General features: G+C 38.2%; 1 protein-coding gene across 1 annotated transcript in view; it reads left to right on the top strand.

The window, feature by feature from the left end:
* Window positions 1–4,861, top strand: part of lin52 (lin-52 DREAM MuvB core complex component) — a 32,145-nt gene extending 27,284 nt beyond the window's left edge. The window contains exon 6 of the mRNA XM_063007179.1: window positions 3,647–4,861. Within this exon, the coding sequence (XP_062863249.1) occupies window positions 3,647–3,702 (56 nt within the window). The 3' untranslated portion in view covers window positions 3,703–4,861. The remainder of the gene's footprint in view (window positions 1–3,646) is intronic.
* The last annotated feature ends 7,951 nt before the right edge of the window (window positions 4,862–12,812 follow it).

Genomic DNA, 12,812 nt, shown 5'->3' with positions numbered 1-12,812 from the left:
CCCACAAGAGCTGCAGTTTTGGAGATGCTCTGACCCGGTCGTCTAGCCATCACAATTTGGCCCGTGTTAAACTCGCTCAAATCCTTACGCTTGTCCATTTGTCCTGCTTCTAGCACATCAACTTTGAGGATAAAATGTTCACTTGCTGCCTAATATATCCCACTCACTAACAGGTGCTGTGATGAAGAGATAATCAGTGTTATTCACTTCACCTGTCAGTGGTCATAATGTTATGCCTGTCGGTGTATATATTAATGCAATGTTCAAAAACATATGGCACCAATCTGAACTCCCAGTTTAAACTGAGATATTCCATAATGAACTACATGCATCAGTAGATCTAACATTTATTCAGTAGTTTAGCATACCAGAGGCCTATCTCTGTCTTCAGTCGACTAATACCAAGGAAAAAATAAACAAAAGCAACAAAATAGCAGTAAACTAACTACAACTGATATGAAATTCATATCAAAAGTAAAAAATAATATACACCAATCAGCCAAAACATTAGCATGGCAATGCCTATTTTTTATGTAGTTGTATGTTAAATATTAAATGTTGGGTTTATGGTAGTTCAGTAGTAGTAGTACAGCACGAATACAGCAAATATGATCAGCATAAAGACCTGAGTGACTTTGAAAATGGCCAAATTGTTAAGGCCAGGTATCTTCAAAACAGCAAGGGATGCTTACAGGTAGCCGTGGTGAGTAGCCAACAACAGTGGTCCATAGAGGGACAAGCCACAAACCTCCGAGAGGTTCTTAGGTGGCCCACACTCATTGATAGCATAGGACATGAAGGCTAAGGTAGGCTGGTACTGCAGAAAAGGTGAACATGTCATCCTACGGAGCATCAAAGCCCTTTGTGTATGGGGCTGCACAGTTACACGCCAGTCAGCGCACCCATGCTTTACTCCTATCCACCTTCCCACAATGGGCATGTAGACAATAGAACTGGACAGCAGAACTATGTGGAAAGTCGAATGGTCTGACGAATCCTGTTTTTTTCAGGATCATGTAGAAGGTTGGATGCGTGTGCATCCATTACCTGCTGAAAAGTTGGCACCAGTATGTAGGGTGATCCACCTTGCAATGTGCAATATTCCACAATATTGTTAACTAAGTAGAAAGTTCAGTTACTGAAATAACAGTATTTTACAAATTAAATTAAACACACAGTAGATAATAATATATTAATAGATTTTAAATAATAGAACTAACAACACAAAATCAAGCTGAAAAGAGTGTAACAAGTAATTCTAAAAATCTAAACCCTTTTAGCTTTTGTTTAATGTTTAAAGATACTAGTTAGTGCCACTTAGGTGGTGCAGCGGTAAAACACATGCTGAACACCAGAGCTGGGATCTCAAATACATCGTATCGAATCTCAGCTCTGCCTGCCGGCTGGGCTGAGTGGCCACATGAACAACGATTGGCCTGTTGTTCAGATAGGGGTGGGATATTAAAAGCTGGATAGGGTCTCTCTCATAACTAATGCAATTACGACCTCTGCTGGCTGATTGATGGCGCCTGCACAGAGACGGGAAAAGAGTGCTGTCAGGGTGTGTCTCTCCGTACACAGTGCTGATCCGCATTGCACTAGTCAAAGTGTAGGTGTCAAAATGCATACGGCCGCTTCTCAATGAGAGCGGGGATTGGCATTGGTGGAGAGGAAGCATGACGCAATCGGGCAATTGGACGCGCTAAAAGGGAGAAAAAGGGTAGACAATGCATAAACAAAATAAATAAAAAAAGATACGTTAGTCTCTTTGAATTATTTTGTTCTATTTGACTAAATGTAAGAGCTTCCAGTTTGCAACTAAAAATGAGGTTTTTCACTGCTGAAAGAGCAGAGCTGCTGTTAGTGACCTTGATTGTGTTATTACACTGAACAAAGCAGCTGCATGATACTCTCAGGGGTGGAAGCTTCTGCTTACATATTACTGATGTCTTTATTAAGAATCAGACTGCAGAAACTGTACCTTTCGTTGGTTGTACGCCCCTGTAATGAAAATTTAATTGCACATGCTTTACCTTTATTTTTCCACTTAAATTTGTAGCTGAAATTAGACTATAAGATGTCTTCACTATTCTGCACTATTTAATCGCTTTTACAAAAAGGTACAGAATGGCCCAGTGGTACCGCAAGTGTTGGTGCTGCTCAGCTCAAACATAGTTTGATTTATTACTTCTGTTTCTCTGTGCACAGAGGTGGATATATTATCTGCAAGGGATGTGGTAAATAGCCAATATTTTTTATAAAACATATGAGCATTTATATAATGAAATTTTAAAAAAATTCTATTTAATTTTGTACAAATTATAATCAGACTGATCAGTGTTTTTAGGATGGTTAGAAGAATAAGCCTGATGCATCTGGTCAAAAAGGGTGCCAGGAAGGGTAGTCCCAGAGTACTCGGTGTGAACTGGCTTATAACAGTAAGATTATAGGGAAAAGTAGATTAGAACTAGTGGATACCTTATATTTGGAAAGTAGAAAATTACATACTGTAGAGTGTGCTGAAGTGAAGTTAAGACTGGCAGTGGGCATGGCAGTGATGGTCAAATCGACAAAAATATGGAAAAGCAAGTTAATTTACATTTTTGCCATTTAGCTGACTTTTTTATTCAATGCCACTTACAGTTGTGACCAAATACAGTGCAAGCAATTGAGGGTTAAGAGCCTTGCTCAAGGGCTCAACAATGGCAACCTGGCAGATGTGGGGGTTAAACCAGCAACCTTCCAATTACTAGCCCTGTACCATAACTGCTACAGCTTGGTTTGGCCAGTGGTCACATATAAAAATAAGAAATAAGAAAGAACGAGTGCATCAGTAAACTGCACTGATGCTCTTATGGAGGAAGATCTTAACCACTGAGCAAGTTTACAGAATGGCCTTACAGAGCTACCGAACCACATTAAGCTCCACAAGTTCCATTAGTCTGGGCATGCAATGAGGCACCCACATGAGAACATTAAAGGCAGGACTTGTGGAAGGATGAGAAAGACCAAGAATGAACTAAATTGACATCACCTCAATGACACACACAGGGCGTTGGATAAAGCTGACACATCTATGCAGCCAAGCATTGCAAAGTAATTACGTCACAGTGACAAGACATGGCTACAACTGAATTTGTCCCTTAGGTAGTCAATAGCAATTAGTTATACTTTTACTAATATCAATTGAAGATGAAAAAGTCAGAATCATAGTCAAATGTTTGCTGTTGAAGTCAATAAAACATCTTGAAATAAAGAAACACTAATCTGTGTATTTGTATGAGAGAGCTGATTAATAAAAGCCTGGAAAAAATACCAACCAATCCCAATTTGCACGGTTTGGCTCAACACTTGCTGATTCTGGCCTATAGACGAGCCGATTCTTGCATTCCTAGCAGAAAAGGTTGCTCATGTATTATATTATGCCAATTGTCAGATTTTATTATAAATAACTGTTGCAATATTGCAATATGTAAACTACGAGGGATCTATTTTGGTTGGAAACGGTGAGGGTGGGAGGAGGAGTAACTGGTCGTGTCTGAGAAACTGAGAGAGCTTATAGTCCAGATTTAGCGCCATCTGATTGCCACCTTTTTGGACAGAATAATGACTGAATTTCTTGTTTCTTTCCCTTTTTTTTTTGCAGCCAGAGAAATGACAAGAGGGAAATTTCTTAACATCTTGGAGAGGCCCAAAAAATGAAGACCAGTAAAATGCTGGTTGCATATTTGAGTTCGACCGGAACATTCTGGAGGAGGACAATGGCGGCATGAGATGTAATTTTGAAGGCTGAACATATATAGTGGCTTTAACATTACAGAGTGAATAGATGCAAGGTCGTGTATATAGGATGTGTAAAACGTTTTAATTATTGTGTTGTACGTGATTCTGTTTAAAGCTTTTAATTTTCATTTCTTATTTATTTACTGATTCACTTAACCTAGCATTTTTTCTCAAGTTTTTAAAATGTAGATTTAGTGTGAAAAGAATGGTTTGGTTTATGATTTAAAAAAAACTATTATTTTATTTGGTTTTTATGAAGTTGGCTCATGATCAGATAAACTGTAGCAAGTTAGAAGAGTTCTCTCTGAGTGTTCAGTCACCTCTCCTAAAGTTACTCGCACAAAACAGGAGCAGGCGATGCGGCACCGTCAAAACATTTTAATTAGGGCAATAACTTCATGCCTGTGCCACTCCATGGATTTGCCCTATTAGCATCCCTTTTTAAACCTGTGCATGTAAGAGGCATTGACATGGTTGTGCTTCCACACCAGTGCAAGACCATTTTTCCAGTTTAATGGGAATTGGAAGTTTTGTGGCCCCAACACAAAACATTGTGTAAAAATAATATTGCTCATTGTCATTCCCATTAATGAGAGTTGACATAATTACTAGGACCATTTCTTCTCTAATTAGCACACTGAAGCGAGTGGTCTTGGGGAAAAGGAAATCGGACAAGCATGCTGAATGGGAAACAAAGAAAACTCTGGCCAGTGTAATTGGGTGAGACAATGGCCGGGACTGTTTTTGGCTGGTTGGGGTGCATTCGCTCCTGCTTCCACCAACTTGGAACCTGTACAACACCCTATATATATATATATATATACACAGTGAGAGAGAGAGAGAATAGAGAGAGAATGAGATATATAGGGAAGGAGTTTTACACCTTCCAAGTTGGTGGATTTGGTTGGTTTTTTAAACTGTAATTTTCATGCAGAATGTGTGTCCCTTGTCTAGGTGTGTGTGTGAATGTGTGGTTTGGGTTTTGTTTTTTCTGTCTTTATGCTTCTTTGTTTTTGTTGTAACCTATGACAATTTGAAAGTTTGTTCATCATAAATTCGTGACAGCAGATATGTTGGATGTTGCGGTAACTGCTTGATCCTAATTAAGGTCATGGTGGATCCAGATCCCATCCTATAGAAAGATAGTTTGTTCATCATAAATTTGTGACAGCAGGAGTGTTAGATATGCTCTAGAGCAGGGGTGCCCAATATGTCGATCACGATCTACCACCGTGCACTGTGTGATCGATTGGTAGATCGCAATCTCATTTAAACAGGTCGACATGATTGATATGAAATGTTGCCACTGTTTCTTTAATTTGCGGTTTGTTACCGTAGCTACACCTCAGCCCACCTAAAGCACTGTGAATCTAGTAAGTTTTCATGTATCAGTAGCCAGTTTGTGCCATTTTTGCATTTCTACTTTTGTAACCTACACTGTTTGTGAAGATGAGTGCGCAATCAAGCCCAAAGAAACCAAAAACTATTCGATTCGGGCAAGACCACTGCAAAGACGGCTGTTTGGTTCATACATGGAAGAAGCTGACAGAGCATATTCAGAACTCATGTTACATACAGAAATTTTAACCCTACAATCTGACATTCATATGAAGTTAAGGGCCTCTGTTGGACAATTTTGGAACTTGATGGCTGAGGAAAAATATCCGAACATAAGAAAATGTGCCACATATTTGACAGCATTTTGGTTCAACCTACTTGTGTGGATCAGACTTTTTCCACATTAAAATTAAATCTAAATATTGCTCCACTTTAACTGATGAACACTTGGAAGCTTGCTTGAGAATTGGCATAAGCAGCTACTGTCCAGACTACCTAAACCTGGCTGACACCATTCAGTGTAAATCATCAGAATAAGGTTAGTGTGATTTTTCAGTCGCTTGCCCTGTAGTGCTGAATATCAATATAGGAACTGAAGCGCATTTAAAAAAGCTACAAAGCTTTTTTGAAAAATGGTGAGGCCAACCTTAAAAAATAGATTGGGTTGATGTGTTGACTGAAATAGATCTCAAGTCACGAAAGTGTGGGCACCCCTGCTCTAGAGTATGTTGTAGTAACTTCTTTATCCTGATTAAAGTCATGGTGGATCCAGATCCCATCCTATAAATGGGGTGCGAGGTGTGAGCATAACCTGGACAGAGTGCCAGTTCATTGCATGGTAACGCACACTTACCTGTTCTTTAGACTATTCACAAATTGCCTTCTATTATTAAAATCTGTAAGAACACCAGGCATAGTAAACACAAGGAAGGATTAAACCCAGATACCTACAGTCTAGCAGCACCAATACTACCATCTGCGCCACTGTTACCCCCTCAATTTTTTTTCTTTAAATGCAGTTTCTGGCAAACTGGCTACTTAACAAATAGCTGAAATGGTTAGACCTGTGTTCACTTGTTGATTTTAAGCCTACTGTCACACCAGTGGATGCAGTGAGCCATGTAAACTGAGCAGTGAGACACCACGCCAAGTGTCCTCTGGTTTACATAATAGCCTCCAGCACTGGTAGCCGAACGTCAACAGACTTTCGTCCAGACATCTTCTTTAAACAGGAATCGTTCCTCACAGAGGGGTCATCTCCTAATGGAAGAAAACCCCAAAAATCCCATCATAGCCGCAAATCTCCTGCCCTGACCTTTCTTTGCCCCAGTGCCCTAACAAACGTCAATCCAGTGTGCCCTCAGGCCTTTAATTAGCTGTCAATTAGTGCAAATTAATCAACTTCCTGCCTAATTAAGCAATGCCGACAGGCAGCTTCCAAAAACACCATTGTGCAAGCGCCATGAGAAAACTGCAGCTAGCAAACACTCTGCATTGAGGGTCATCACACCCATGGCAGCACACGAATAGAAGGAAGGGGTGGGGGATTTTGCTGAGTGTTAATTTTTTTCTCCTAATTCAGCACTAGACCTCTTGTTCCTGATCTTTTTGATAAGATTTCTTTTCTACAACATCTCAGCACTGCATATGCCAGGTCTTACACATTAGTAGAAGGAGCATCTTAATTTAAAGCATTTTAGGGATGTGTTTTATAAAGTGTTTGAATTACAAATCCTATTTTACCAATGGTACAGTAGGTATAACGTAAGTAAAAACAAAAAACATGATTTCTAAACTCTCTTTAATTAATGTTTAACCTTATCAACTAGTTATTGTATGCTATTTTCTAATTTGATGCAACACAAAAAGTTTAAAAAATGTATGAAAAGGGTGATGTAAAAGTGGCAAACATGCCCTGTGCCAACTTTTTTTAAACATGTTGCAGGCTTGACTTTTATACAAATGTTATATAACACACAGACAATATAAATATATACACCGACTAGACATAACATAATGACCACTGACAGATAAAGTGAATAACACTGATTATCTCTTCATGGGAAACCTTGGGTCCTGCCATCCATGTGGATGTTACCTTGACACGTACCACCTACCTAAGCATTGTTGCACACCATGTACTCTTTCATGGGAACGGTATTCCCTGATGGCTGTGGCCTCTTTGAGCAGGATAATGCACCCTGCCACAAAGCAAAATGGTTCAGGAATGGTTTGAGGAGCACAACAATGATTTTGAGGTGTGACTTGGCCTCCAAATTCCCCAGATCTCAATCCAATCAAGCATTTGTGGGATGTGCTGGACAAACAAGTCTGATCCATGGAGGCCCCACCTCACAACTTACAGAAGTTGAAGGATCTGCTGCTAACATAGGTGGGTCTGCTGGGTCTAGTTGAGTCCATGCCCTTTTGTTTTGGCAGCAAAAGGGGGACCAACACAATATTAGGAAGGTGGTCAAAATATTATGCCGGATCGGTGTATAAAGTAGATATTAAAAGATTGTGATGTAAAAAAAAGTCAGACACATAAATAATTCCAGATTTATTTCCAGTTTAATTGGAAAACAAACTAATCAATTAGAGGGGAAAAATTCTAAAATAATGTTGCGTAAATGTGCACACATTTTGTTCAGAATGAACCAATTACATTTAAACTCATGTTATAAAGTAGTCAGTGACACCTGCCATCAATTATAGTGACTGATTAACCCCATATAAATTTCCACTGGCTGTTCTAGTAGCATTTTTCTGACATTTAGGTGCATCCTGCAGCAAAAGACATGGTCTGCAAAGATGTACTAAACCAAACAAAATCCAAAACATTACATATACCATGAAACACAGTGAAGGTAGTCATCAACAAGTGAATTAACAATGACACAGTAGTGGCATTACCAAGGACTCGACTTCTCTCTATAATTAATGAAAAGACAAGGTCCGGAAGACTCCCAAGATGCCTACAGCAACGTTAAAGGAGCTGCAAGAATTCCTGGCAAGTACTGTAATACATGTGTTAACAATCTCTCATACTTTTCATATGTCTGGGCTGTGGAGTAGGGTGGCAAGAAAAACATTCAAACCCATCTACTTTTCGAAAGCCTACATCAATTCTGCCAAATGCATGTAAAAAAATGTGTTATGGTCTGATTGGCCTTTATTCCAAGTTTTGTTTGGTATAAAAACAACACTATCTATACACACACCACCCTTTCTGAGACTTAAGCTTTTTCATTGCTGGAAAGGTCTATTTCAGTGATGTTTAGAGTTAACATGACTGGTAGTAATCAAACAATGTTGTAATCTTTCAATTAAAATGGACATAAAACAATAGATATAGTTGGCATAACAATACATATGAGAGTCACATCCTTACAGGTTTAACAGTCAGTAAAACTATTAAATTAATTAGCAATTTAAATGACATTTTTTAACATAGTGTAGTGCCATTTTGTCTTAGCCCAGTGTGGGTTGTCTTGGAAAACCTACATTACTTTTTATGAGCTAACAATAACTATTAGCTTGGTGGATAGTTTGACTGGATGCAGCAATTAATTATATAGAGTGAAAAAAACTGTCTACAATCATACTTAGTTTATTAAGCAGCAAGGAGTTCTTTGTTTGTTTGCTAATTGTGCTGAAAGCAGAGAAATTTCTCCAAGGTTATTTCACCAAGACGATACCAGGCTTTTTATCTGCATGTGCACCGACAGCATGGCTTTGCAGACACAGAGTGTGTGCTTGACTGGCCCGCCTGTAGTCCAGATTTGTCTCAAATTGAAAATGAATAGTGCATTATGAATGGCAGACAAGGGTGACCACGGACTGTTGAACAGCTGAAGTCTTGCATCATCTAATAATTTTTTGGATATTAGATGTCATAGGTTGATAATTGGAGTCATCTTGAACATAAAATTAGATAAAAATCCTCCAGTTAATTTTTTGTAGGCCCCTGTTTAAGTGCTTTTTTGTTACCCAAAAAGTTAGTTTGCAAGCATTTTAGTTCAATTGGTTCATTCATTTAAAACCTCTCAATTCGAAATGTGTAACCTGAAATAAAGGTGAAATTCTCCTTGAAGTAAAATCTATTCATTAGCACATTCAGGACAGCACACTGTGTCTTTGTCTGGCATCAGAGTATGAACGTCCTAAATGCAGCATTAAAAACAATTCATCACTTTTAATAGGCCTATGTGCCAAACGTAGATAAATGGCTTAGTGAGCCCCAGTGATCTCTCATTTAAATTGCCAGACATAAGCATATCAAGCTTCAGCAATTTGCGTGTAGGCTAGGGGTTGAGCTCATACCGCACAGTGTCCTCAACCACGTCTTATAACAAGCTCATTACCTTCTAGTGACCTTCCTTACCAGAGAAAGTTTTTGCACCTCTCATAGAAGGCAAAATAGTTGGCTGCACTGCTTAAGTCTGCATTCATATCTTAAAAACAATGCTTTTACTTTATATCTACCTACCTTGGTGAGGCTGTAATGCAGAATGTACAACCCTAAATCAGAAAAAGTTGGGAAAATGCAAATAAAATAAAAATGCAGTGTTCCTTACATTTACTTTGACTTTTATTTGATTGCAGACAGTTTGAACCTAATATATTTCATGTTTCATCTGCTCAACTTCATTTCATTTATTAATAAACCTCCATTCCTGCATTTCAGACCTGCAACACATTCCAAAAAAAGTTGGGACGGGGCAGTTTAGGGCTAGTAATGAGGTAAAAAAACTAAATAATGATGTGACTCCAAACAGGTGATGTCAACAGGTGATTGTAATCATGGTTTGGTACAAAAGCAGCATCCATGAAGGCTGAGTCTTTGATGAGCAAAGATGATCAGAGGATCTCCAGTTTGTCAACAAATGTGTGAGAAAATTATTGAAATGTTTAAAAACAATGTAGGAATAAATTATTAATAAATGAAATGAAGTTGAGCAGATAAAACATGAAATATCTCAGGTTCAAACTGTCTGCAATCAAATAAAAGTCAAAGTAAATGTAAGAAACTGTTTTTTTTATTATGTAAATTTTCTATGCTGTCCCAACTTTTTCTGATTTGGGTTTTGTATTTTAAACTTTTCTTTTGTATATTTACTGAAAAAGTAGCTGGATTTAAAAAATGAAATTCATGCTGCACTGCTTTCCAAGTTCAACAGAAAATTTGGAACAAAGCTACCAAACGAATTTCGCAACAGCTGTCTGCCTTTTAATCTGCAAGCCAGTAGATCTTGCAGCCTTTGATGGGCTCCCCAATCTACATGGATGACTGAGCTAAATCTCTAATCTGCAGTGTTATTAGTCTTTTTTCCTTATGCATGTAAATAAGGCACACTGTTTTCTATTTGTGTGGGTTATTAAAAGCTTTAGAGGGAGTTTGGTGATTTTTAATGCATTGCAAAGCCTGACCCAGATTACGACAGACAGCATGAGCTGTTTGTAATTGACAGTATGCTAAGTGAATGTATGGTGTTGGCTCAGCCGTATGCATCTTCATTAGCATATCACTACAGCACTGATTTTTTATTTTTTTATTTCTTGCAATGAAATTACCAACTAAAGGCCTTTAATTAGTTTCATCTGGTGCCCTATATAATTACCAGTGTATAATTTTCTCCCTCAATGTTGAGCTACAGTGAGGGAAAATGAGAAATAAAACATTTTAAAATATTTCTTATTTTGCTCCACTGTGATGGACCCACTGTTACCCTGACCAGGATAAAGGAGTGGTAAACCTGAATATAAACTTAACATCTAGTGCTTTTATACTTTACAGATGTTCAAACCCCACTTTCAGAAAAGTTGGGACATTTCATAAAATGCAGTAAAAACAAGAATCTGTGATTTGTCAATTTACTCAGGACTTTATTTAAGACACATTCAAAGAAAAGATTTATATTGTTTTAATTTTTTCAAACGTTTGTTGTTGTCTGTTTCTCCTCTTCATGATGGGCGACAGATCTGGACTGCAGGCAGGCCAGTCAAGCACACACACTGTGTGTCTACAAAGCCACGCTGTTGTAGTGCATGCAGAATGAGGCCTGGCATTCATGACCTTGTTGACAGCATATGTCTTTCTAATCCCAATATATGCATTAACATCAATGATATCTTCACAAATATGCAAGTCACCCATACCACAACAGTTGGCTTTTGCTGATAATAGTCAGGATGGACCTTTACATCTTTGGCATGGAGAATTTGTGAGTTTTTCCTGAAAACAGCTCACATTTCCACTGTTTTTGGTCTGTCTGAGATGAACTCATGCACAGAGAACTCTGCAGCATTTCTGTGTACAAATTAATGTATGGCTTTATCTTTGCATTATAAAGTTTCAGTTGCAATGGTTGTTTTTAAGTGATGTCAGTTTTCCAAAGAACAAGAGTCAGTGTGGCTATATCTCTTACTCTAGCATCATAATGTCTTATGAAATGCCATCTAAATGGACTGATATTTCTCCAGATTCCTTGAATCTGTAATGGGTTGGGGCTAGACGAGACAAGAGGGGCGGACACACTCGCAGAGATGTTTTAACAAGACGTTTTAATAATAACAACAAAAGACACAAGACAGGTTGCACAAGACAAAACACTAAACTCTGACCTAAGCTAATGCTAACCTAAATGCTAACGCTACTCTAAACATGAACAATGCTAAATCTAAACTAAATGCTAACACTAATCTAAACATACATGAACAAAGCTAAATCTAAACTACATGCCACTAAGCTAACACTAATCATGAACTAAACAAGACTTAAACAAGAAGCATGAGCGGACTAACAAGGGCATGAACTAGACAAGAGCATGAACAAACCAAACCAAAATAACATGAGCAAGGAACCCAACAAACATGAGTATGACAAAGGCAAAATAGTCTACGCTGAAGGATCCACAGCTACTCCCTTAAATGCCCTAAGCATTACCTGCAAGGAGGAGCAGCTGTGGATCATTAGCATCATCGACCAATCATGATGAGGGGGCATTGGCTTGTCAATGAAACCCTCCAAACAACAAAATGCATTAAAATGGGATTTGTACATACACTGTCTTTAGAACTTTGTACTTATAAATATGAACTAGTATGTGTTTGTTAGCATTTTCCCCCAAAACATTTGTGATGTACTAGACTGTGACAGCTTTGAGATGGCTATGATAAGAAATAATTAGCCTTTTGCAGTGTTGTAGTGGTTACATTGGGTGGTTGACCCAACCTGATATCACTGGATATCAGCACCAAACACAATATCATGTCAGTATCATTGCTGCAATTAAAATGGTTTGCTAAGTTTGGTAATTTGCTAACCTTTAATAGGTCTCGGTTACTCTTTTGTGACAATAATTAGAAGTAAATCCACATAGTCATGTTCAAAAGTACTGTATAGTGGCCTTAAAGCCTAAAGTGGTGGATGATATCTAAAAAGCTAATGATCAGGTTTCACATACTCTAGGCTGTGTACTGTGTATTAATTATCATGGCATCATGACAGATTGCCTGCTATTTAAATAATGTGCCATACGGTCACAAATCACAGAGCTTTTCTGTGGGTTCTCCCATTAGGCTGATCAACTTCTTTAGATCAGACAGGATTACAGCGTATCTGTCTTTATAACTAATACACATAATGTCTTGTGCATGACTGTCACCAAATTCTGGTACCAAATTACTGT

This window comes from Trichomycterus rosablanca, chromosome 13 (assembly GCF_030014385.1).
Source record: "Trichomycterus rosablanca isolate fTriRos1 chromosome 13, fTriRos1.hap1, whole genome shotgun sequence".
Lineage (NCBI taxonomy): Eukaryota > Metazoa > Chordata > Actinopteri > Siluriformes > Trichomycteridae > Trichomycterus > Trichomycterus rosablanca.
This window is presented reverse-complemented; position numbering and strand designations above follow the sequence as displayed.